Source organism: Lytechinus pictus, chromosome 4, assembly GCF_037042905.1.
Source record: "Lytechinus pictus isolate F3 Inbred chromosome 4, Lp3.0, whole genome shotgun sequence".
Lineage (NCBI taxonomy): Eukaryota > Metazoa > Echinodermata > Echinoidea > Temnopleuroida > Toxopneustidae > Lytechinus > Lytechinus pictus.
Genome location: NC_087248.1, coordinates 21545509 through 21572984, shown reverse-complemented (window position 1 = coordinate 21572984; position 27476 = coordinate 21545509). Strand labels below are relative to the sequence as shown.

At 36.7% G+C, this 27476-nt stretch overlaps 1 protein-coding gene across 1 annotated transcript; it reads left to right on the top strand.

Moving 5' to 3' along the window:
* The first annotated feature begins 208 nt into the window (after positions 1-208).
* On the top strand, positions 209-18831 carry LOC129259364 (calcium-activated chloride channel regulator 1-like). The gene is made up of 12 exons (XM_064098632.1): positions 209-822; positions 4785-5070; positions 7180-7475; positions 7892-8128; positions 8723-8947; positions 10428-10718; positions 11281-11514; positions 12181-12306; positions 13610-13754; positions 14256-14387; positions 15447-15671; positions 16336-18831. Exons 1-12 carry the CDS (start codon positions 481-483, stop codon positions 16818-16820), a joined length of 3024 nt encoding a protein of 1007 aa, XP_063954702.1. The 5' UTR covers positions 209-480; the 3' UTR covers positions 16821-18831.
* The last annotated feature ends 8645 nt before the right edge of the window (positions 18832-27476 follow it).

Here is a 27476-nt window from a genome sequence, read left to right as displayed (position 1 = left end):
ATAATGTAACTTCCCCAAAATAAAGGGTGGGTAAACCCCCAAATCATGTCATATTCTGTTTCTCCTATGATAGGACAGTAACTACTGCGGAGACAACAAAATGGTTATGGGTTATATATTGTCCCAATATTTGAAGTGCACATAATTGATATTATATCAATAAGACTTTACATCGTTTAGTATAGATTTTCCTAGTATTTACTCTAACACAGCGCGTACCCTTAAAATTGGGACAAAGAAATCCGCATCTGTAATTGGGAACAATGGGAACTTGGTTTCTTCGACTTTTTGTCGCCTCTTTTCACGCAATAAGAACTGGGATTTCCCTCTTTAACTCATATCAAAAATAATTTACGTCAAAGTATACTTCGCCACTGCGTCATCACTGTTATCAGAATGTTCCACAAATCAAATGCTTTAAGATGGAGCATGCAATAAACTTTGCTCACAGCCTCACAGTATGCTATCGTTTGATCGTGCATGATATGGCGATCCTTTGCAGAGCTCTTTAAAGCACATTTCATTTCGGCAGCATATTATAATTACGTGCACAGCCAACTAAGCGATATACCAAAGCAATCGACAGCTCAAATATGCTCTTCAGGTAATATAGTGTATTATCAAAAAAAAGGAAGAAAAAAAAAGAGAAAGATGAAGTATAAATACGGGATGTCACTGCTTCTACTTTTGGAAGTATTTCTGGCAGGCGTCGCTTCAGGACAGAAGAATACCATCAACCTGAAAGACGGGGGCTATTCGAATCTTCTCATCGCAATCGATCCTCAAGTGGAAGAGAATCCGACCATCATCGAAAATCTCAAAGTAAGAACCTTACATTATTAGCTTATTTTGGTATAACTACTAAAAATGTAAAGGCGAAAATCTGCTACTAAATTGAAGCTTGATGCTGCCACACCAAATTATGACACCATCACCACCAGCAACAGCAGCAGCAGCAGCAATAACAGAGATACTGTTGCTACTTTTACCACTTTTCTACGTCCATACCTCTACTGCTTCGTCTATACATCAAACAGTACTAAATTTACTGTTTCTGGTCTATGGGCATGATAGGAGCAGAGAATCTGTTTTTGTTTATAAAAAAAGAAAAATCGCAGGAGATTTTTTTTTAATAATGGATCCGCTACTGCTCCTACCCTACGACACCATAATCACTACCCTGATGGCATACACGTTCGTAATGACGTCATAAACTGGTTGTAAACTGGTAATACTCGTTGTACGTCGTATGTACGACGTCCTTACGACGTCATTTTGACGACTTAGAATGGTAATTTTATTTTGCATTTTTGTTTGACGTGATTACGACGTCATTTACTGACCAATCTACGACAAATAAATTTGCTTTCTTATATGACCAGATTATGACGTGTTTACGACGTCATTTATTGACCAATCTACGACAAGTAATTTTGCATTTTTATATGACCACATTAAGATGTGTTTATGACGTTTATTTACCAATCAACGACGAGGAAACTTACAGTTTATAGGCCTATGCATGGTTGGTCAGTTTATGACGTGATTATTTATTGATTACTGATTAATGAACATAGAGTAAAGAGTGCAATTCTATATAGGCTAGGCCTATAAATTGCCCAGATAAAAAAAACCAGTTGAAACCAGTTGGATTTTTAACTGGATTCAACTGGTATTAGAAATGATTGCATTGTTTCAGTTTTAATTGTATACATATGTATATGTTATTGTGATTATAAGAGCTCGATTGAGGATAATGTTCAACTTGATGTTGATGGTACACTCTTTAGACCATCAGAAAAAATAAGAAACCTTGGTGTCATATTTGATTCCCGCATGTCAATGTCGTACCATATCTCTCATATCTGTAGCACAGTCACTTTTTATTTAAGGAACATTTCTAGAATCAGAAGGTTCATTGACCAGTATGCCTGTCACAATGCTGTTCGTTCATTGGTTCTGTCTCGTATTGATTATTGCAATGGGCTCCTTTCTACAATTCCCTCTAATCAATTAATTCGTATTCAACGACTACAAAATTGGGCAGCACGATTAATTTTACAGGTTTCCCGAGATCATCCTTCCCAACCACTCTTTAATTCTCTTCACTGGCTTCCTTTTAAACAGAGAATTACGTTCAAATTACTCTTGATTGTCTACAAAACACTGAATAAACAGGCTCCACAGTATTTAAGTAACTGCTTGAATCTATATACACCAGCTAGAGCACTTAGGTCGACCAGTGATCACCTTCGCCTCACATATTCATTAACTCGTACATTAGCTGGTGACAGAACTTTTACAGTGTCGGCTTCAAAATCCTGGAACGACCTGCCACTAATAATTAGACAGTCTCCAACATTAGCAATTTTCAAAAAGTCATTAAAAACTCATCTCTTTCGTACTTTGTAGTTTTTAAAATATTACATTTAATTAATTCATTGTAAGCGCTTTGGGCCTAATGGGAAAAGCGCAGTACAAATAATAAGTAATAATAATAATAATAATAATAATAATAAAAGAAAAATAGCTATAATATAATTAACTTATTTATGTTTTTTTTTCCACATGAAAAGTATATGGTTCGATATTACCATATAACTTGAATCGAAACATGCTATTCTAAGTGAAACTTTCTAGTTTGAACATTTTGTTACTTTTTTTTTTGTTGCGAGAAAAATATTTCTTTCTATTTTCTATCTCTTTTTTTCTTTTAATATATTCCGTTAAAGGGGACTATTATTAAACCATATTTTTACAAATGAAATAGAAAAAATAGGATATTTTTTTCTTTTTTTAACTTACAATTTTTTTGCAGATGAAATAGAATAAGAAAAGGCTATTTAATTATTTTCAAAGCACATATTATATTTTGCGATTTTCAACCTTGCCATGTTCGCAAGGCTATTTTTTATCTTGAAAAGGAAAAAAATAAAAATAAAATAAAAATAAAATATTACCACCACCATCACAACAGATAGCGCCAACAGCACAAAATCAGTGTCTAGCCACTAGTCCGATACCTACTCCTACCACCCCTACTACCAATACTCCTACCACTACTGCCATGATTGAAGCTACAACTACCTCTCCTACTGCAACTATCAACAACTAGGACCTACTACCGGACGACAATTCTACAACTTCGTCTGCTATTACAACAATTACTGAGGTCTGTTGCATAAAATGCATTCAACACAACAATGGTTGTCACGCAGTCAGAGGTCAGAGTAAGCTCATAGTGGCAACACCTACACGCTTCTTTAATCGATATATCGTAGAAAATACAAATTTGTTCATTGTTTTGCGTGTAATTTGAAACTGTTTTTTTTTCCTCAAATATATCTTTGATACAAATCAAACATTTTTTTACATACTCTGTGTATTGTATCTTTATCTCTGTAAATTCGTTTATGGAAAATTGCTGAAATTAATATAAACATGTAATAAAATTCTAGACCAAATACTCCTCTAGTTGATAAAAGTTTCATCTTCGCCGGATATTTTTGGTTTTGTGTTTTGTAGAACGGGTCTTGTAGAACTGGATATTTGGGTTTTGTGTCTTGTAAAACTGGTCTTGTAGAACTGGATACTGGTGCTCGGCAACTCTACAATAAATATGTGCTCTGTAATTTGACAACTATAAACGTACATATCGTACATGAGTAATGGGATAATGATACAAAAGCTAACACTTGATGTAAGATCTAGAGGATCTAAGATTCAAAGTCAACTTGAAAAGAGAAAACACGTCAGGCTGAGCATATACGTGTGAGGATTCATGTTTCTGATAACGAAGATAAGGGAAGAATGCTCATATTAAATATTATCACATTTAATAACTTACTAGTTATATTGTAGTCAGAGATTGACACAGTTTATGTGGAAATGACAAGATTTTGTTAAAACAGTTCGACAAGATTACAGGGTTCTCGATCACCAACGATATTTTGGCTCGGTTCTTGGTAGAAAAAAAGTAGTGATTATACTCAACGTTATAACTAGGTCGTCAACTTTTACATTTCTTTTTTTTCATTCACATTTTTATGGTCATATTGCTCCGACGTATATCGATAAAATATTTTTTCTTCTGGAAAAATAAAATTCCTCAAACGTTATCAAGTTGATTTCACAATGTTTCTAGAATGGTAATTTCGTGACTTAAATTCAGTGTCTTTCAGTTTAAATCCGGTTCATGTTTATTCAATGATATTTAATTGGCGAGAGCGAAGGTCATAGTAATAAATCACCATGATTAATGTCAATATTTGTTTTTTATGACATGTTCACTCTTGTCGATTTCTTGAGTGAAGTATACGATGGAATAATGCCGATGAAAAATAGGCCAATATGAGTATATTATAGTTATATAACACATGTAGGTACATTCATACACCTTTATAATAATAATTTCTGAAATAGCGAATTTCATAGCAATTAGATCATGAAATGGGCTTTCTACTCATGAGCATTTATTTGAAAATACTACCACATTTTAGAATTAATTCAGCCCTATGTCAGAGGGCCTTTTTTGGAGGGGACGTGCTATATATATATATAAGTGGATCGATTTACCCATTTATTCAACATCTACATAGACGACATCATAATCCATTATCATCAATCACCACCACAATAATCATCAATTTATCAACAACAGCCTCCTCCTCATCATCGTCACCAATTATCACCATCACCGCAATCATCATTATCACTATATCTTAAACTGTTCTTCCAAATATTCACTCTTTATTCACGTCACCAACCCTTCCCCCTTATCCCAGACTATGTTTACATCTGCATCCCAGCGTCTCTACCAGGCCAGTAAGCAGCACGTCTACTGGGAACACATCAAGATCCTCGTTCCAAACACCTGGTCCATCCAGTCCCAGTACCAGTCCGCAAGAACTGAGACCCTACAGTCCGCCAACATCATCGTCCACGAGTTTGAGGATGACGAGCCATTCGTGGATAACCTAGCAGGTTGCGGGAAGGAAGGGAGCCTGATGCATATGACATCGAAGTACATCATTGATGAAGAGTATAGAGAAGACAAGTTTGGCAACACAGGTAGGGATAACAGAAAAAGTGTGATTTCAACGTCAATAGCAGTATCATATAGAGTGTCGAAGCGTGACGTCATCATTTTTGGGTGTATTTTAACATTTTGATACCATTTTTCGGTTGAGCATGATTGGCCTGGTTCTAAATGTTAGGAACCAGGAAAATAATACATTGACTGCAATGGGGCTGATTATCTTTCATGGGATCATTATGCAAGGCCCCCATGGACCGATTCCCACGAAATTTTGGTATTGTGTGTTTGCTATTACGCCCTTCCTAGGTGTGGTATAAAAACGCTGAAATGCAAAATAAAGTTTTTTTGTGACGTCAACACGTCGGTACTGTATTGGTTCCTTCATGTTTGTTTTTTTATTTCGTTTCATTTCTATTCTTATTCATTTATTTACATATTTATTACTATTTTAAAAAGTATATTGCTATTAATATGTTTATTTCTATAATTGATAATGATATCATTTAATAATTATTACTAGTATTATTATCATTGTTTTTGTTATTATTAGTAGTATCATTGTTATTAGTATTGTCATCACTATTATATTGAAGGGGCAGGGTAGTCATACTTGTTTACTCTTCTTCATGCACTGTGATCCCTTTATCCACTCAGAATCAATCGACTTCGTTTCCCTTGTTGTAATCCAGTCATCTGATTTTCTCTGTACCCTGCTCTTTCTGATCATACTTCACTGAACTACAGATAAGAACAGAGAAATGGAAAGGCTTGAAGGCACTAGGAGTAATCGCAGAATCTTAACTCCCTTCCGGTATAAGAAGATGGGGGAAGGCGATATTGTTACACCTGTTCCATAATCTAACGCCTTTGACCTTATTCCTTGCGTAGTTCGAACATACAATGAACTTATTTGTATACATTATATTTTGATTATTGGACCCCTGTAAAAGGGGGACCGGAAGACCCCCCCCCCGTATACTGTTTATATATATATATATATATATATATAATTTTTTTTTTGGGGGGGGCTCTTCCCTTGCCCCCTCAGATACGCTGATGACTAACACCATCGCAACCTTACACACTCGCACAGCTTACCACACACACATGCACCAAATAATATCCAGCCCACCTTCATCCACTCGCACACCTAATCACATGTACACCAACTCACACCATTCCACATATACACATTCGCACACCTAAACACACACACACAACCACACCCTCACCAACTAATATACATCCCACCCAAACACAATCGCACACCTAATCCCATGTACACCAACTAACACCATCCCACTTATACACACTCGCACACCCGCCCTCACGTACACCAGTGTAACACCATTCCACCTATACACACTCGTACATCTAGCTACACACACCCTCACATATCCATTCCACCTATACACACTTGCACACCTAAACAAACACCATTCCATCTATACACACTCGCACATCTAACCATATACGCACACCTACTGACACCCATCTCACCTTTTACACACTCATTGCACCTTTCTGGTCTTGGTGCACCCTATATCATAACCCAATCTCACGTTCGGGTATATTTAGACAAAACAGTACATCGCGTGTCAAAAACGTAATAGGAGTTATAAGGCAACAGCGAAATGGAGAGCAATTCATGAAAGGACTTGTTGGACGTTTCATCCGACAGTTACCATAGTAACAGTGCTTCTCAGCCAATCAAATTTATGGAAAATTGTCAGCTCTGATTATTTGTTGGACTGAAAATGTTATTGAAACGTCCCCAAGATGGGTCTCTCATAAATAATATTATTATTAGAACAATCATTTAAACTAATTTACGATGCTTGTAATGAGTTATTGTTGAGTCAGATATTTGATTTCGTCTTTAATGTATGCATTTACACCATTTACAAAATAAATTCCCTTTTTATTTACATAAATTGGAGAAGGTAATAGAGCAGTTTTCTAACTGAAGTGGCTGTCTTGGTAAATAAAAAAAATATTGATTTTTATAATATCAAATTGAAAGGTGCTTTCATATTTTGACATTTTTAAAAATTTTAAATGTGCTATAGGTCGAACCACATTTTTTTTTACTAGATTTTAAAGTCAGCATCTTTTATTTCGGGTTAAACTTGTGGAAACAGATCGCGTCCTTGTCCGTACCTGGGGATACTACCGATGGGGGTTGTTCAAGGAACACTATGACGGCAAAGGGGGAGGTGCTCCTGTCTACGATTCGCCAAACAGTGGCACAGAAGGAACCCGTTGCTCGCTCAAGATCAAGGGAAACCTTGAGATGCCAGACCGCAAGCCTTGTCAGAGCAGCCCTAGCAATGCTAATTCTGGTTATCATCCCGACTGCCGCTTCGTTCCCGAGACTCAAAGACAGACAGCTACAGCATCGTTGTTGTTTGCACCGAGAGGTGCTCACATACATTCGGTAGGTTTTGTCCTATGAAGCATGGAATCATTATACAATCCGAAGTCTGGAATTCTTTATTTTTCATTTCGTTTTTCAACCAAGAAATTTTCAATTTGAAAACGGTCAAAAATAATAAAAATATTTGTTTACTTCATGTTTATGTTAATTATGTCACTAGTGATGGGTGAGATATAAAATGAATTGTCTTTACTGCCATTAAAAAATAATAAAGGAAGCGGTTTTTAACTTCTCAACGTAAGAAAGTATATATTTCAGCTTCGTCGGTTGTGTGAATCACTTGAATAGCATCTTCTAAGTATTAACCATATCAATTCGCTTTGAAATAAATTACATGACATGTTTCTTGCCCGAAGGGTTGGGCATCATCCATATCATTATTCCCTGTTTCCCTCCCGTTGTTCCCCCTCATCCAGGTCGAGGAGTTCTGTGAGGAGGATTCTCTCCCGGATAGCGTACACAATCCGCTAGCTGTAAACATCATGAACATCAATTGCGGTGGCGACAGTGCATGGAAGGTCATGCTAGACAGAACAACAGACTTCCGGGATGGTGAATCATTAATATCTAACACCACACCCAAGTTTGAGGTCCTTCAGGTCTCTTTGGTCAGAAGTGTCGTCCTTGTGCTTGACATCAGTGGTAGTATGGCAGTAAGTTGCTTTTTTGTGTCCGTCCCTCTGATTATTCTTCCCCTTAAAAGTTTAATATCATTAAAACAACTTTTCTGTAGCACAAAGATAATGAACAAATGATGTTACTGGCACCATCTTTTCAGGTAATACTACTCTTCAGGTTCCCATTGTTTTCACCTTCGATTCCTCAAGTGATCTTATCATGCTACTAGTTGTGTATCTGTATGTGTTTGTGGCTCTAATTCTGAACTCAGGTTTTATTTGAACTCTGATATAAAATTGTGGTTTAACTATGGAAAGCCATATGTGGCATCAAAATTTAGAATTAAGTGATCAATTTATCATCACATTTGGCACTGCATTAGAAGGGTCCAAGTAAACACAAGAAGCATCAGGGTGTAAACAAATTCTTGACACTCATAGCTTCCCATAATTTTAGCCCAGACTTAGACCATGTAGACCATGGCCTAAGCAAAACTGGACTTCAGAATGCGAGCCTGTATTTTTTTTAAACTAAAAACAACTTTATTTTCAATTTATCTTCATCCGCTGTCCCGTCCATTTACAATTAACACTTTGTTACACCATTCTGCAATCTCATTTATGGTTTAGGGGAATCGATTTGCTCGAATGATTCAATCATCTATTCATTACATTATGAATATAATTCCGGAAAACAGCAAACTCGGAATCGTTAGTTTCTCAACTTTTGCGTCAGTAAGAGCCTCTCTTACGGATATCACCGATACGGCTTCGCGAGAAGGACTCGTCAACAAATTACCTACAGGAACAACTGGTAGCACCTGCATTGGATGCGGGATATTAGAAGGCATTGAGGTACGGTCCTTATTATTCACATATTACCATGGTTACTGTGAAACGAGCAGTGGGGGGGGGGGGGCTGATAGCAATATATTAAGCTGAAATTCAAAATTCTTTGGGCACCCCCACATCAATGGATATGTGTATATGAAGCCCGACTCACACTTTGCGATTCGTTGAGATCCGAATTTCAAAGAAATTGTGATAACATTTGATATGGACATTCAAATTAATAAAATATTACGAATAAGAGTTCAGTCTAGTTCGAGCATCCCTGAATGAATAAAACAAATTCAATTCCAAATCGTAATGACGTCATCATCGGCTTCGACTTGAAGCCGATTTGGACTTTACAATGACCACAGGGCTTGCCGCAAAGCAAAAAAAAAAAAGATTTCAGTATTCCTAACATCATGCCAAACTTTATGTAAAATAATTTTACTTCTTAGAACTTTTATATTTAATGCAAAATGCGATTTCTTGAAAAATCGCGTCGCATCGGATTGCATAGTGTGAGCCCGATTTACTTTTGGTATAACAGTATAAGGCAATAGTTAATATTTGGTAAAGGGCAAAATTAACATTTGAAATGATTATTACACTGTTGTGTTAATGCGCTTTATAAGTCTCATATAAGAATAGATAAAATTGTAAAGATAAATGATGTGAGATATATATTACTGTCCTCAATGTTTCATTGACGGCATTGATGATCTACGTCATCGGTAACTCATCGTACACTAAACTTGAAGTATGGGTACATGTATGTAGTTGTATATATTTTGTACAAAATTATCCGATGGATATGACATCCCCCCTCCAAACTCATTCCAGTGTATTTGAAGGATGTTTTAATTGGTTTTGATTGATCAAAGTTACAACCATGTTTAAAATTCATTGGATTCATACATGGACGGATCATAACCATACTCTAAGGATGCAGTGGATATGACGTTTACACTCAAGCCAAACGTCGGGATTCGTTATGGCGACGTTCATATAAGATTGAGCGCGAGAAATTTGTCACTTTTTGATGCAAAATTTGACCCATTTAAGCACTTTCACGAATTAAATATGAATCCACTCATTAAGAATAGACTAATCATTTGATGATGATTAAAGGGAAAAAATAATTTCTGTCTTAGAAATGGGGGGGGGGGGGAATTATCCCCTCACCCCCAGGATTTACGCCCAGGAAAAGTGTTACTTACAATTTGGATTGAAAACATCATTACCTTGTCATATTAGACAACTAGTTAGTGATTTATTTTTGTATGACACCTTTTCAGATTTATGCTTATAAAAGTTATCAAGAGATCATTGTGATGGGAATACAAGAAGGTGGCAATTCGTTGTTTAATCAGTTTTGTTTGTGAAAGTATCTTGAATTTATTGTTGTGCAGTGTGTGTTGGAGGGCTGGATTTTTTAAATATTCCTGATTGCGCGTTAATATTGCATAATCGTTACTATTCGAATTCTGATTTCTTTTACCAGGTACTTGGATCTTATGCAGAGGGTGGATACCTCTTACTCCTCAGTGATGGTGGTGAGAATGTATATCCGTACATCGAAGACACGTACGATGAAATTGAAGAAGCAGGTGTCATCATTGACACCATCACCATAAGCAACGCAGCCGATCCGAAAATGGAGGATCTGTCCACAAGGACATCAGGATTATCAAGCTTCTGCTCGGATACTGGAACTGGAACGTGTCTGCAGCAAGCGTTCCAGAGAACAATTGCAGAGAGGCCCGACATTGGCACGGAAACAGTCCCAACACAGGTTCGTTAATATTTAAAATAGTTACCATTGTTTGTGATTTTCATGTACTGAAGTACATAAGATAAACATAATTTGATTAATTGTATGTATACTCTATTCGCTTTCTCCCTCGTAACTCTTTTTGTCAAGTCTTACCCCGAGAACAAGAGTCTTTATTATGGATTATTGGTCGCAAAAAAATCCCGATAATAGGGAGAAGACCGTACAGTAAACCCAATTGGAGAAAGTCAGAAAAAATAATTTTCCACTCGATTTCTTTATCCATTGATCCCACAAACATTGGCGTTGAACTTATCCCTTGATTATCTGATTTCATAATATAAAAAACAAGCGGTCTTAATTGACAGAAAGTACTACGATTTTCTGGTAGAGCGAAAACATCGATCTGTTTATTTTTTTTGTTCGAATTTATCAGGGAATTTGTTATAAGTTGAAAAAAAGAAAGACATTCTTTTCAAACATCTTAAAAACACTAGCAACATCGTACGTCTTAATTATTGTCATTCTAAACTTATATAATAGCGAAAAAAAAAATCATCCTATCTATCCAAAATTTACCCAGATATACGTTGACGATCTCCTCATCAAGCCCATTCCCGGTATCTACAGTATACCCGTGGTCATCGATGAGGGCCTCGGCAATGATACGGTCGTCACAGTGGCATGGACGCAGAGCGTTAATCTGTTACATGTCATACTCACTGGCCCAAACGGTACTACGATCGACCATAATTATCCTGGTTATCATCACGATAACGCCAATGATCTCATCTCCATAAACATTCCTTTTGCCCAGGTAACGTTTCTACTAACGAGGACTAGTAAAATCTGTCACTGAGTTGATAACCTGACCCCCCTCCATTTAAATTCTTTCTTTCTCTAATTTGTCTAAGTGCTACAATACTTCATATATTTTAAATAGGGCCTACATGTATATCATTACGCAACTTATGCAGCACGAAGACAAAAAACGGGCTCTTGAGGTTCGCCCGAAAAATTATATAAAAGCTAGTAAAACTTGCCACTGAGTTGATAACCTGACCCCCCCCCATTCGTTTATTTGTTTGCTTTGCTTTCGTATTAGATCATCAGAAAATGTCAACCGACTTTGGGGGTGATATAGTGTTTTTACTTTGTTTTTGCTTCTTCGTTTCTTTTAACACATTTTGTAGACCAACATTTCATTATTATTATCATCTTTGTGGTTTAATATTATAAAATTAAATAATTCATTTCATTCATATTCGATCTTTCTCTTTCCAGCAATTGTGTAAAAGTGACTGTGACATATTGTGGGAGTCGAAGTCTTTAAATGTTTTTCACAGATACATGACGCTACACAAATACCGTTCATCATCATGATGAACAACCTTATCATTATTATCATTTTTATTCTTTTACATTCCATTATCAATATGCGTAAGTCATCTTTTCCATTTTTTCCTGTTCTTGTTCCTTTAAGGCTGGTTCGTGGAATCTAACCATAAAATCCATACAACTTGAGGATCATGCTAGCATTTCTGTAACTTCTAAACCGACGACTCTATACTATTCACCAATCGCAGTAAGAGCATTGTTAGGATCACCTGTAAGTAAATATTTCATTTTTTTGCACATATCTAAAATTATTTAATCGTCGTAGAAGTTACTTTTTAAGTAGCATTTTGATATGGGTACACTTTATTTTACACATTATTACAGAATTTAATGCTTTTAAAAATTTCAGATGAATTTATGAGCTGAAATATTGTTCTTATACAGATGAGACTGATAATGTTGTATTTTGTATAAACGGAATTAATAATAATTATTATAATAATCCGCTTTTATATAGCTTTTATACATCGGAACGCCGTCTCTAAAGCGCGTTAGATATTGTTATTACCCCGGTCATCGGATCCTTGCATGCTCACATACACTGTTAAAAAAAACTTGATTTTACAGAAAAAAAAAGAAGATTTTGCAGAAAGCAATAACAAAATCATTCTGTAAATTCTTAATCAGGATTTTTTTCTGCAATTTAACAGAACAGGGGCACGTTGCAGAAAGAGTTGCAATCAATCGCAACTCTAAAAATCATGCGCAACTTGATTTTCAACCAATCAACAGCGCGCATTTGGGACTTGCGATTGATTTTTTGGCTTGCGTTTAAACGCAACTCTTTCTGCAACCGGGCCCAGGTCTGTTTAAAAAGGGGAAAAGGATGTTTTCTCAAAGGAAATGTGTAAGGTTCCATATACACCAAATACCAATTTCCTGTAAGATTACGAAATCTGGTAAGATTACAGGTGTTCTCGAGCTGCAGCAACTTCTTTTATTTTAAGGATAAATTTTCTAACAGTGTACAATGTAGGCATCTTCTCCACTCCATGAATGAGGAACATTCCAACAAGAGTTCTAAATTATAGACAAATATATTTTTATATTGGAATTGATCTATTATACGATGATTAAATGCAGCTTTATACTGTCCCAATGATTTACAACTATTACAGATGAATATATCTACTTTAGTCTTCTTCCAATTACCAATTGTGCACTTCAATGCGTAATTCAATTTTCACCCCTCCCCATATGAGACATACTGTTAAGCGTTAGTTGCAGAAGTCCTATATTTACGATTGGTACAGTTTAACCTATTCAGACCTACCCCGAAGCCTTGGACGAAATGTCTCGATCCTGCCATTTTCTGAAAATATACTCTCGAAAATAAATGCATAAAGAACAATGACCTATTCCTGTAACATTCATAATTTAAGTGTCCCCCATGTATTTCGAGTAGCTCTCATCCATCCTATTCATCTACGTCATAACCTCAAGAATTTCAAGGGTATCGCAATCAATTTTTCTCTTGCATTTTCCTCTTGCTTTGTTCCGTTTATATGATTCAGGAGGTAAATTTCACCCTGAATCCGTCCGTGGCTATATATGCACTGGTACAAAAGGACTATCTACCCGTTCTCGATGCTGACGTCACGGCTATTATTTCGGACTCGTCCTTAACGACCACAATGAAGCTACTTGATAACGGAGCAGGTGAGTAGACCGGAAGATTTGAATTTTGTTTTAAGGCGCCGTGTGTGACGAAGCAACTGACATTTGGGAATGTCTACAAGTGATGAGCCGATGACATTAACAAAGCGATTTTGATTTGAGAGAACAACGATTAATCGACCCGATGTCGGATCGGGACGAGAACAACTTAAACATCTAGCATGTAATAATTTCAGAAAGGGGACGGTCATTCAAATCTTGGGTATTTGAAAGCAGGGGCTAATTAATGTTTTGAACAATCGAATTTCGTAGTCAGTAAAGAGTTACCAACATATCCCATTTTTGATGTTATTCTCTCTTCTCTTTTACGTGTTTGGCCTCTTTTTCGTCGTTATTTTCTCTTTTCCCCGACTCATTGAAATACCAAGGGGGCGGTTACCCCTCTGCCCCCACCGTAAAGCCGCACGTGGCTGTTCCTCACATTTCTTCGATGATACAGAAAAAATATTTATATTTGTGTTTTATTCACTTTGCATTCATTAGGATCTGACTTATCCAAGGATGACGGTACATATTCGGGATATTTTCTAGACTTCACCTCTAATGGCAGATACAACGTCAAGATCGATGCCCTTGGATATAGTTCCATCGTGGAATCTCCATACATTTCAAGAAGTTAGTAAAATCCAGTGTATCCTTTTCGAATTCAATTTATGTTCTAGACGACGTTGCATGAACGTTACTATTATGGAAAGTAACTTTGCCGTCCTATTGTAACAATAATCAACAGCCAATCAGAATCAATGATTCCATAGAAGATGCTTAGGATGGCATAGATGCCTCAATAGTATAGGGTGTTTTTGCTCCCCGAAGATAAAATCTATTGTCAAATGCACTTTACGACAGAGAACAAACACGGGTCTTTAAAACTGAAAAAAAAATGTAAGCAACTGGTACAGAAATACAGAAAATGTATTGTCAAATGCTCTCATGATAAAGCCAAAATTGATAAATCAAAACAGCAGTTTTGTTCTTGTTCACCAATTTTCGACAAGACCCCCCCCCCCCGCCCCCAGCTGTCCTTTGCCGCGTCATTTTGATGGGCATTTTCAATACTTTTACTGTATTCTTGAACTCTTCATACGTCGCGGCGAGGAAACTCTTAGTCTGCAACGGGGCCCAGGGCCCGGCTGAAATATGGATATTAAACAAGGGAGTTGTACTTCATTGGAAAAATGATGGATTTTGATTCTGTCCGTCGAATCATTTAATTTGCAGTGTGAAAGCGAAGTGGTGAGGCGGTTCTGACTCTTGCCTTGTAATCAGAGGGTCATGTGTTCGAATCCCACCATGGCCTACATGCCTAGCATCCTTTGGCAGAGCATCAATCCACTGTTTGCCACTCTCACCCTTGCGCTAATTGGGTACCGGTTGGAAACAACCGTCATTGTGGTTGGTTTAGCAAGTGTACACCTAACAGGCTCCTAAACAGCTGAGATTCCAGTGACTGGGTAATAATATTGTCAAGCGCTTTGGGCGAACGTAGATTGTTAAAGCGCTATATAAAAGCCTATTATCATCATTATTATATAATACCAAGATTTTATACATATTCCATTAAACGATGGAATGTATTAATACACATTCGTCATTGATTCGTTCGATGATCCACACATAATGATGTATTGCATACTGGTCTTAGAGGAAAACAGTATTATATTTGCCTCCATTCAGGTAAAAGGGCGGCCGAGTTCGAAGAATTGGAGGCAGCAACTGCTCCTTCCTTCATGCGTACAGCATCGGGAGGTGTCTTCAAAGTCGAAGGCTACACACCAAACGCTACGGACATCCTGCCACCTTCCCGTATCCAGGACCTGGTGTATACCTCATTCTCATATGATGACAGCTCAGTGACACTCAACTGGACTGCTGTAGGAGATGACCTAGACCAGGGAACGGGTAAAGAATCTGTCATGTATTTAAAAAGGGTATACATCTGCAGTACATCAAAATGACCGTATGTGATTGATGTTGAACGTTTGCATGAGAGTCGCCCATTCAACACATTTTTCCAATTGATTAGATAGGAATTTGGTTTGTCCTGGTGATATATGACGTTACACTCTTCTATCACAAATGACGCCCCTCTCCATTTTTTTTTACTTCAGTTAATTAAATTCAGCTAATTAGGATTTTATAGCTCTCTGATACCCCTGATATTCAACTGATAGAAAAAAAAAGTGACGCTGCATGAATTGCTTTAATATGTCCCCTCATCTGATCATCCTGTTGCCACCCCTGAAGCATGAGATGTGAAATTTTTTAACTTCTGGAAACTTTTCTTGTCATTTCCCTATCATGTTTCATTCTGAAAAAGAAATCCCATTACTTTTTTATTGTATTTGCTGTTGCCTTTAACTGGGCTTCTTGAAAATGAATCTTTTATTTATCATTATAGCGCATTCACAATTAAGCTATAATTCTGCTCACACTAAACTCGAAATAGATTTCGTGAAATGATTTTTACCTTAAATTCAGAATGTTAACCCCCAATAATTTTGTGCTTAGCGTTGATACAAAGCCTTATACCCTATTTTTTGTCGTTTTGTTATACATCAAACAGCGTTCAATTACGAATTCCGCTATTCAACGAACTACTCCTATGTCAGAACGAACTTCAGCAATTGCGTTGAGATCACACAGGATGAGCTCGTCTACGGGAACCTCTCTAACATCAACCCATCAGGGGTTACTGAAACCATCACCGTTACCCTTCCTGAAAGAGGACAAGATATTGTCTACTACTTCGCAATTAGGGCTGGGGACGAGGCCGGGAATGTAGGGGAGTTGTCCAACATAGCCTCCTTGTCGATCCGGTATATACCGGTTAGCAAGGATCCAACCAAACCGGATAACCTCGGTATCATAATTGGGGTCTCCTGTGGAGTCGGTGCTTTGATCATTTTAGGAGCTGTATTGATTTTTGTTTATCACCGGAAGACAAGCAAGGCACAGGATGGACAAGCGAAATCAGAAGAAGGGCTACCAAATAAAAGTGCAACGGACGACGATCCAAGCATTGATAATCCTACTTATTCTACATATTAATTTGCGATTAGTACTTGAGAAAAAATGGGTTATCAAGAAATGACTTTCGTAAACACCGTTTTGGAGCATTTAGTTTTAATATCTCTCTCGGTGGCTAATGCAGGACTGTTACGACATATGCTCCTGTTGTAATATATTAGAGGGCATGGGATTAAAGTTAGAATTGTTAAAAATATTTTGCTTTAAAAAATTTAAAGATAAGGTTAAGGGTTTATTTATTTTTGGAGGTTATGTTTAGGTTCGGTGTCAGGAAAGAAATTTAATATAATTATAATGTTTCAATTGAGTTCAAACATGTGTTTAAAATATTTACTTGGTCCAGGTTATGGTAGGCCTATAGACAATTGTATATATGTACATATGTTTTGAATGTTTCAAAAGCAAGCGTTGGAAACGTTTGATACCCCCCCCCCCCCCCTAGAGTACAAGATCAGGTGGATGCCATATTTTGTTCAAGTGTTAGAAATATTTCGTTCTAGCTAAGCATCTTCATACAGGTGTCATAAATAGTTAATACTGTGCTTTAGCATTGATGAATATAGGTGTACAGATACACAGGAAGTGTCTTTTATTAATAAGAATGTGTTGCTTTATGCACCCATCTGCTATTGAAATTATTTGGATTACTTTATATAAATTTTTCAGTTAGTCCTAGTAACGGTAGGGTATATTAGGAGGTTAATTTCAGTAATTCAGGGAGAACCACCTAAGCTAGAATAGACTACAGATGTTACTATAGGCAGTCGAAGTTAGAACTGAGGGACTACGTCGGTGACGAGATAACGACCTCAGCTGCAGCCGGTTCTCCACCGACATGATTCGTCAAATCTCATGTCATTATTGGGGGCTCGATCTCGTCCACTAATTCGTTGAAGCCACATCTCTGATCTGGGGGTTACTCATCGAGGGGCAACACAGTCTGCGGAGGCCGAGGCCGAGTGGAAGAGACATCGCTAGCTGCGGAGGCCAGGAACTGGACCGACCACCAGGGCCAAGTGGGGCATGTCAGGCCAGATGAGATGATGGGGGCTCACATCAACTATAATCATTAAGTTAAGTTATGTTTTGTTATCCATATCCATGTATATTTTCATGTGAATCATTGTAAAATAAATCAAAGGAGACCACAGAATGATTTAAGAGCTTTAATTAAATATTTTACTAACTGTAATCCTCAGTTTTACGTATTCCTTATTTGGCGTCAAGCAGCAGTAGATAAATAATAAAAAAAGTCACTTCCCACGTGACATTCGGCTAAACGTGCAGATTTTCCATTTGGAGAAATTGTCGCCAGAACTGATACAGCGGCGGTTCCATGACATTTGCTCCGGCGACAATTGCTCCGCTCTAAATTCCACACACTAACAGGGACCTGGGAAGCGGGGGTGCTGGGGGTGCTGAAGCACCCCTAGAAATTTTCCTGGGGGTGCTGCGTGTATTATTTTCCATAGGCAGCACCCCCACGAAATCAGGTTCCCTTTGTATTTTTTTTATATATGTTATAATGGACACAATTATCACATCCGACAATCGCAAATCATTTACATAGTCTTTCACATATTCGTTGATAAATGACAGAAATGTAATGAAAATGAACGACGTTTTGTAGAACCCCTAATTCAGAATTTTAAAATAGTGTTTAAATTCACCCTTTTTGAGATCGGAATATCAAATATTTTCTGCTCGCGCTTCGCGCTCACATTTTTGATTTTTATAATAAAAAAATATTTACAATGCCCAGATACTAGGTCTAACTCTAAACACGCGCACGCATGTTTATTCAGATACGCAGCTTGTTTTGGGGCTACTCCGGGCTGAAAATATTTATATCAAATACAATTTTATGAAAATCTGATAACAAATAGTTAAGTTATTTGATTCTAAAGTTTAGCAATATTTTATGAAAATGGTGATATGCATGTCGACATGAATATTTAATAGGTGGGTTGACATGTGCGGAAATCTGTCCCCAAAGGTAGGGGGACCAGGGCCTGGAAAATTTGACAAGCACAAAAAAAGAAGAAAAAAAGTTTTTCACCCAAAATGTAAGGTCATTTAGTCCATAAGATATTATTTAGATTGTGAAGTGATGTATTTTCTCCATGAAATACCAAAATAGTAGGGGGACATTTTATGTTGTGTCCCCCTACTATTTTTGGTAGGGGGGACGCGTCCCCCTGTCCCCTCTGGGATTTCCGCCCATGTGGGTTGAAGATGTCACGTCCCCACTATCCTGTTTCTTGTGTAATTACATGGAATCAAAATTGTTTCATTTTTTCATACCAGTGTGAATGATATGTCTCCCTTATAATGAAATAAGTTGCAGCAAAGAATATCTTATAGACTAAATCAGTTGTCAATTCAACTGTTTTTGGTTCTTGAAGGGAAAATATTAAATAATAAAATTCAAAATAACAAGTGGGGATATGTCATCATCAGTTTGATCATTGAATATTAATGAAGACATGCTTAAAACTGTTTCACCGGAATAATGCTAATCTTTAAAATGCAATAACTTTGATATTCCTTGTCGGATTTTGATCAAATCTTTATTCTTATGTTCGTCTGATTTTTCTTTATCTGTTCAAACCATATTACATTCAGTGTGGAATTTCAGATCAGAATATCAAAAATTTTCTGCTCGCGCTTCGCGCTCACATTAATGTAAGAATATATCCAATTACCCATCATTTTCTTGATTTACAAAACATGAATAGAATGTCCCAATTATAGCTCTGAAATCTAAATTTTGTTTCCGCTCGCGCTTTGCGCTCGCATCAATTGTATAGTTATATACCTATCCTGTTCATGATTAGAAAAGTGCTTAAGATGTCCCGTTTTTAGGTTTGAAATCTCATCTTTATTTCCGCTCGCGCTTCGCGCTCGCATCAATTGTATATTTGTATACCTATCCTTTTCATTATTAGAAAAGTGCTTAGAATGTCTCGTTTTTTTGGTCTGAAATCTCAACTTTGTTTCCGCTCGTGCTTCGCGCTCGCATCAATAAATTGTATAGTTATATACCTATCCTGTTCATGATTGCAAAAAGTGCTTAGAATGTCCAGTATTTAGGTCGGAATGTCAATTTTTCAGATCGCGCTTCGCGCTCTCATTATTTGATTGTTGATATATGTATCGTCTTAATGGGTAACTGCAAACAGTCCTTTTACACTTCCCTTTCGGTCCATGATCAGACCAGAGCGTATATAAAAATATCTGCTCGCACTGATCACGTTCGCAGTTATTATTTGTTACATACGCATCTTGTTCAGGACCACAAACATTGCTCATAATGTTCAATTTTCAGGACAAAAAACATGAAATTTCCCCCCCCCCCAAAAAAAAAAAATAGCTCGCGCTTTGCGCTCGAGTTATCTAATAATATATCTATGTTCTTTTATAAAAAGAAAGCTAAGAAGAAAGCTTAAAAGTGACTGTCATATATATGTATGTATGTATATATATATATATATATATATATATATATATGTGTGTGTGTGTGTGTGGGGGGGGGGGGGTTGATGGGTAGGTGTGTAATTATGGAAAACTCAATTGTGTCCCCTCCTCCCCCCCCCCCCCACCTTTGAGTAGAGATTTCAGCACCCCCACTGAAAAAATCGTTCCCAGGTCCCTGCACACTAATCGAATGACCCACTTCAACCTTGGGTTTATCACTATACCATACCCTAAACCTGACATAAAACCATATTGCAACACTTGCTTTATTAACACGTACTTAACCGCCCATAGGCTATGTATCAACTCAGCGGAGCCCGCCATTATAAAGCCCTCTCGTGGTAGGTCGCAATCTTGTTAACATCGCCTTGCTCACTCTCCAAAATGTCTGAGATATTAAAATCCTAAAAACTAATTGAATCGTTAAAATTTAGTAATGATGTGAATGTTTATCATTTACGTTGACTTTCGGTGTACCAACATATTTCAAATTTACCAGCAAGGGTGGGTAAGATTTCGAATTACCAGTCATTTCGATGAGTGAAACAATATGCAAAAATTTATGCAAAATGTATCGTTAATTTTATATAGCATTTCAAAATCCTTTCAATCCTTTTTTTTTAAAAACATCTTATACATTTACTAGAATTTTCCCGAACTGTTAAGGTTGGTTGATTATTTTACTTTTTTTATAAGGAAATAACAGGCCTTCGAAATCAGGTTTTTTTTATAAATATATTTATAAAAGAAAATCGTTAGATTCGAACTACTATACCAACTGTTCGCCCGAAGAATGGTAATCATCTCATATTATTGTGTAAATGATACATAAGGGCGATTCCACACTAGAACTTCAAAAATATCATAAATTTCAACATGCTTTCATTAAGTCATAAGTAGTGTAATATCTTACTATGATACCTGAATTTTATGAAAATTATGTGTTTTAACCAAAAGTGAAGTCAGATATATGTTTTTTTTTCGGGGGGGGGGGGGGGACAATGGAATTTTCAATAATTTTGCAGATTAAATAGTCAAGTACAAAACACTGCCTGAGACCATTATTGGCAAAGCACGAGAAGATTGAAAATATTGCAGGTCAATGGAATAATGTATCATTGATGGTTCCAAATAATATTTACAACATTTCCGTGATCCATAATAGGGGCAGCCCTGATTTTTCATGACATATTTTTGGCAATGTCCCGTACGACACATGAAAATGCAACAGTTTTTCCTACACATTTATTTTTGATGATGCAATCTAACAATATCAGTTTCTCTATCTTTGACCCATGGGTGATCTATTTATCCTATAAGGATCTAATTACTGCCCTTCATTTTTCAATAATTGTCCTATTAAAAGTTGTCTCATACGACACACAATATATACTGCATTTCATTGCAGGATTTGGATTCAGAAACTATAAACAGTAGGCCTATTTTAATGTAAGTAATTGATTTGGCATTATAAGTGAACTGAATAGGTATTTTTTTTTATCTCCATTGAACATGAAATAGGTGATTCTAACCATTCTAATTGACTTCATGCCGGCTTATTCTTTTGTGAATCCCTTCAACTAAACTGGTGATTTTCACTGGTCAGAGCTGGTTAATTTCATTTTCATTGAGCATGAAAAGAAAACCATAATTAATTCATCCTAGAATGGAAGATGATTTCCTCTTGCATGCTATTGTGAAATTATCATAAGATGTAAAAAAATATATTTACATATCAATCATCTATTTGGACGTCCCTTGATGATCACTAATTTGTTTATATACAGAATTGAAAGTTCTTCCTTTTCTCAAGTTGTTCAACAAAAATCTGGAAAATAAGACAAACCATGTTGTTGAAAAAATCTGGAAAATAATACAAACCACACGGTTTCATGAAATGCAGAAAAGTTTCAAACAGTAAAATCGCATTTCTTTAGAAAAAATATTTTATGGAACTACAAGTGACAGTTGTGACATATATCATGTACATGACACATTTGAGTGTCCCGTACGCCACAATGTTTATTTTGCTTTCTTCCATATATGTGTTTGTTCTTAGGGTAATTGAATATCAATTTGAGTTCAGTTCTTATGAGAATTATCTGTCCAAATCAGAGACTTGAGAGTACAAACTTGAGGTTTCCAGAAAAGCCACTTTTCTGCGTCCGTACGACACATTAATATTTTAAATCTGTATTATACAGGATGTGAATTCAAGTCATGTTAAGTATTGGTTTTCCTAACACTCTGGTAGTACTTGATGGTCACCTGTAGTTACTGGAATATTTGTTTTTCTTGTCGAAAAACTGTCAAATATTTTCTAAATGTCCCGTACGACACGTATGGAATCACCCAGTGGCGTATTTTTTACATTCAGTCCTAAAAAGGGACATAATAAGTAAATGTGTGTTATCATGTTACATACCTGTCTCGCTAAACAAACACGAGCGCGATCGAGCACAAGCTGAATTTTTTATATATATTGACCCCAAACAGGGACATGTAAAGAGTATACATATCTCATCATATTCATCTAATGCGAGTGCCAAGCGCTTGCTGATTTGGTTAGAATTACATCTAAACACATGAAACACTTTTTTGTAGACATTGTAATCATGATTATCATACGCATCTCACTAATGAAATATTGTGGGGGGGGGCAGCCGATGGGGGGGGGGGGGGCACGTGCCCCCCATGCCCCCCGTAGTAATCACCCATAACATAAATCTTAGGAGTGTAGCAATGCGTGTTGGTTAAAAATTTTCACGATGAGTTTCGTGATGAAGAGAAAAATCAAGTTCATTCTTAGCACGCGAGCCGCAGAATGATACATTTTAGCGTGCTCAGACGGGGCTGATCCCCTATTGTGTCGGACGGGATTATCTAGTCCCATAGAGGTGTTGGGTGGTATATTCCACGTACCTTTTCCCCTTGCGATGACCATTGTTCAGTTTTAGTGCTTAATTTTGATACTCAATCTGTGAAATTGATAGTTTACCGATTAAAAATGCTCGGAATATACCCGACACATAAATGATTTCATTTTCGAGGATTAATTATTATTTCTCCTTTTTTTCCTGAGCTTTACAAAAAGGCAAACTTCAGTAGGTCAAGAAAACATTGTATATAGTTAAAAATTATCTCATAAGCATCTCATTACATGTATGTTAAACAGAAAATATATAATTAAAATTACGAAATATAATTAAAACAATAAAGGAAAAGGTGCATCCGTATAAGGCGTGCAATGAATAGATGCACAAAAACGCACATGTATACCAGTTTCACAATAAAACAAACGCCCGGGGACATAGTGTCTCCATCCACTCGCCGGGAGTCCATGCACATACTAGGCAGTAGGCCTACGCAGTTCGCACACAAATGATGTCCTTGACTGATGTTGATGTTGGATATTCACAATTGATTGTTATTAGTATAAAGTGGATGATGGATCAATGCAGGATCCTCACAGTTGATAGATTTTGAGAGGTAATAAATGATGGCAACGAACAGAAGAAAATATTATTAAGGACGATTTAATAATAAAGATAACGTTGAGGTTACATTTCAATTTAAGATTCACTTATAAAAAGGTAAACTGGAGATTGCAGAGTTAATTGAAAATTAAATCGTATTTAATGATATGTGGTAAGAACAAAATGTCATGAGGTTACGACTCTCATCTGTCAACCTGAGGGACGTGGGTTCGATTCCCAGCCATGGCTTGTTTTCTTTCAGCAAGAAATTTACCCACTTTGTGCTGCACTCAACCCAGGTGGGGTAAATGGGTAACGGCAGGAAGTAATTCCTAGCTGAGCCGGGGTATTTTAGGAGCGCCTTGTACGTGCGCTACAAATCCTATATTATTCTTACTACTATTATTATCATTACTAGCAGAATCCCGTGGAAATTCCACGGGTTTTGGGGGTGTGATTAAGTTAAATAGAATTTGTTGTAGATTGACAGATGTATTCAAGATAGGGAAAGAAATAAACATTCTAAGCTTTACATTGGTAGGTCATTTGTCTATTGTATTTGTGATTAAGTTATGATAAATCATCGCTAAATCTCGGTTTCGTTTTTTCTGGGACGCACTGTATAGTTAAAGTAGGGTTTAAAAATATTGCCCCTCATTTTAACTATAAAAAGGGAAGTTTAAAAAGTATTTAGTTTTGGAGGATTTACATTAACCCTTTTATTTACTTGTTCAACGTATTTCATTGCATTAGCTGATATTCATTTTATTGCCCCCGCCTTTTTTTATTATTTTTTTTTACTGTTTTTTATTTCTATTGGTCCCAAAAAGTAAAGAAGGAAGAAAACATTTTAGAAAGACGCAAATAAATTTTTTTTGTCCCCTTTATCACTAAAAAAAACGGATTAAAGAAAGAAAATAATAAGGAAGTATAAAGGAAAGGAAGGACGAAAGAAAAGAAAGAAGAAGTGAAAGGTAAAGAAAGGATAAATAAAAGGGAAAAATGAAAGAATTGAGCATCTAAAACGGGTGTATTTCAACTTCGATCTCTTGAATTCTAAGACACACAGGCGGCGCGGCGCAAACTGCCCCATCCTTCGCGAGGCAGGTTCACATTATTATGATCGCTAACTTCAGTCCATATCGCAACTACGGCGAAGTCCAACTGAGAATTCAAACGAAGGCGTCGAGATCGAAGCCGAAATACACTCGTTCCCGATGCTCGTTGTGGCTGAAATTCAGGTTATGGATTGATTAGACATTTGGGAATAAAATTGTTATATTGTGCCAAAATTAATTGGCGAAAATCGCCCGGTGCGAAAGTGCATTTCAATTGTGACAGAATGCCAAAATCTCATTTCACGTTCACTCAGTCGGACTTCGCCTTCGCCGTAGTTTCACGTTCACGTTCTGTGCAAATTCAATGAAGTTGACTTCTTTATAAATGCGCATTGAATAACTGATGCAGTCATGTGCGGTGGCCATATTTTCAATAAACTAAAATGCAATCTTACCTTACTTTTTACGTCTTCTTACATCTTGCTTAGCAACCTCTCCGTAAGTGTTCACGTTACATAAATGTCGGGCTACAACACGCGTGTCTACGGCGATTTTCGGTGGAAGAATCGGACGACGACTTCGTTGTGCGATGTCGTAATGGGCTGCGAGTGTGGCGAGTCCATGAAGAGTGGAAGGCCCGGCACGCGGTGCGAATTTGAAGCCCGGGCGTGGCGAATCCTGGGAGGAGATACGGTTCAACCGATCACCCCCCCTTCGGGCTTAGAGTATTCATGTATAAGATTAGTGTTATTATTACTATTATATTATTATCATTAGTAATAGTCGGATTATTATTATATATTGTAACTTTGTAATTTTTGTTGTCTCGAGACAAGGTAAATTTGATTGATTGATTGATTGAATGCACTGGCGTAAATCCCTGTACAAACAAATGGCCTGTACAAACACCCCCCCCCCACTTTTTACAAAAGAAATTAAAAAAAATCACAAGAGATAATTGTTTTATTGGTGAAAATTCTTCCTAAAATACCGATTAACAAATAAAACAATATTATTGAATCATAAAATGCAAATAAAGAGCCAGTTCACCATTTCCAAACGAAATACTTATGTCCTTATTATAACATTGAAGAGAAACCCCCGTTTCTTCCAATTCATCAATGTTGGGGTCTTTGGGAAGGGATTAAGATGGAATGTCAATTTTTTTTTAATGTAATCTCTAATAAAACTATTAAACCATCATGGGGTAAAAAATATACTAATATTGGAGGGGTATTTGCCATATGGACATACAGTGGCGTAACTACGGGGGGCAAGGGGGGCACATCCCCCCCATCGGCTGACCAAAAAAAAAAACGGGGAAAGGGGAAAAGGAGAAAAGAGGGAGAAAGGGAAGAGAAACGTAGTGGGAAAGAAGAAAATATTATTCATTATAATGTTATATTATATTATAATTATGTTATGTTACATTACATAAGAAACATATTTATCATAACTTTATGAAACATAATTTGCCCAGGGCCTACGTCTTCATTGTTCCTGGTGCTCGCATTGTCTGTTTAACGTGATATATAATCCTGTTGTACTAAAACATCCCATTTTCAAGTCAATATAAACCAAATATATTTCCTAGCACTTGAGTTATCATTGTTTTATGTAGTGACATATGCTTCTTTTTCACGACTCAAAAAGTGATTGCCCCATGTTAAGGTCTTCGTATATATGAAATATTTCCTGTCCGATTGTGTTCGCATTAGTGGATTGGTGAGATATGTCTGCTTTTCATAAATTCCTAAAATCAGTCCTTAAAATGTCCCTTCTGATCTGAATATCAAAAATTTTCAGCTCGCGCTTCGCGCTCGCATCATTTGGTTAATGAAATACGTATGGTCCTAGTTAATTCTTACAAAAAAACCTTAGAATGCCCCACTTCAGGTCTGAATTATCTAAATTTTCAGCTCGCGCTTCACGCTCGCATTGTTTAGCGAGACAGGTACCTATCATGTTTACACAAATTTTATTATAATGTCCCTTTTTAGGTGTGAATATAAAAAAATTTCAGCTCGCGCTTCGCGCTCGCATTATTTGATCAGTGAGATACATATCAGTTTAGTGACATTGTCTTTAAAATTTCTCTATTAGGTCAGTATAACTGGCAACTGAGCGTGCTCACTAGCACACTCACTCAGTGATTCAAAAATTTTGCTGGTGCCCCCCCCCCCATGCCGTGACTCACGGTACGCCACTGTGGACATATCAATGGCAATTCCTTGCATATCTAAAAAAAAAATTCAGTCATCCCCCCACCCATCAACACGGATTTACGCCAGTGATTGAATGAATGATTGATAGATTTTATTTCCCACGATAAAAAGAATACAAATATAAATACATTCAAACAATAAAGCATGATAATTGACTACATAATACAATGAACAGGTCTGAATTTGAAACACCAAAAAGCAACAAGGGACTCGTAAGGGGTTATCTCAGTTGCAGAATACGACAGCAGAATAAAATTAACATACAAAGAAAGCACAAATAAACTTGCACAAATAAAGCACAAATAAACAATGTAACTTGCCCTGGAGAAAGGGTGGGTAAACCCCCAAATCATGTCATATTCTATTTCTCCAGAACTACCGTGGAGACAACAAAAGGGTTATGGGTTATAGATTGTTCTAATATTTAAAGTGGACACAATT

Bases quoted from the DNA above. Each gene is read 5' to 3' on its own strand.
- LOC129259364 (XM_064098632.1), top strand. From the start codon at position 481: ATGATATGGCGATCCTTTGCAGAGCTCTTTAAAGCACATTTCATTTCG. The intron at 8,129-8,722 runs GTAAGTTGCTTT...TTTATGGTTTAG, and splicing joins ACATCAGTGGTAGTATGGCA to GGGAATCGATTTGCTCGAAT. The intron at 11,515-12,180 runs GTAACGTTTCTA...TGTTCCTTTAAG, and splicing joins TAAACATTCCTTTTGCCCAG to GCTGGTTCGTGGAATCTAAC.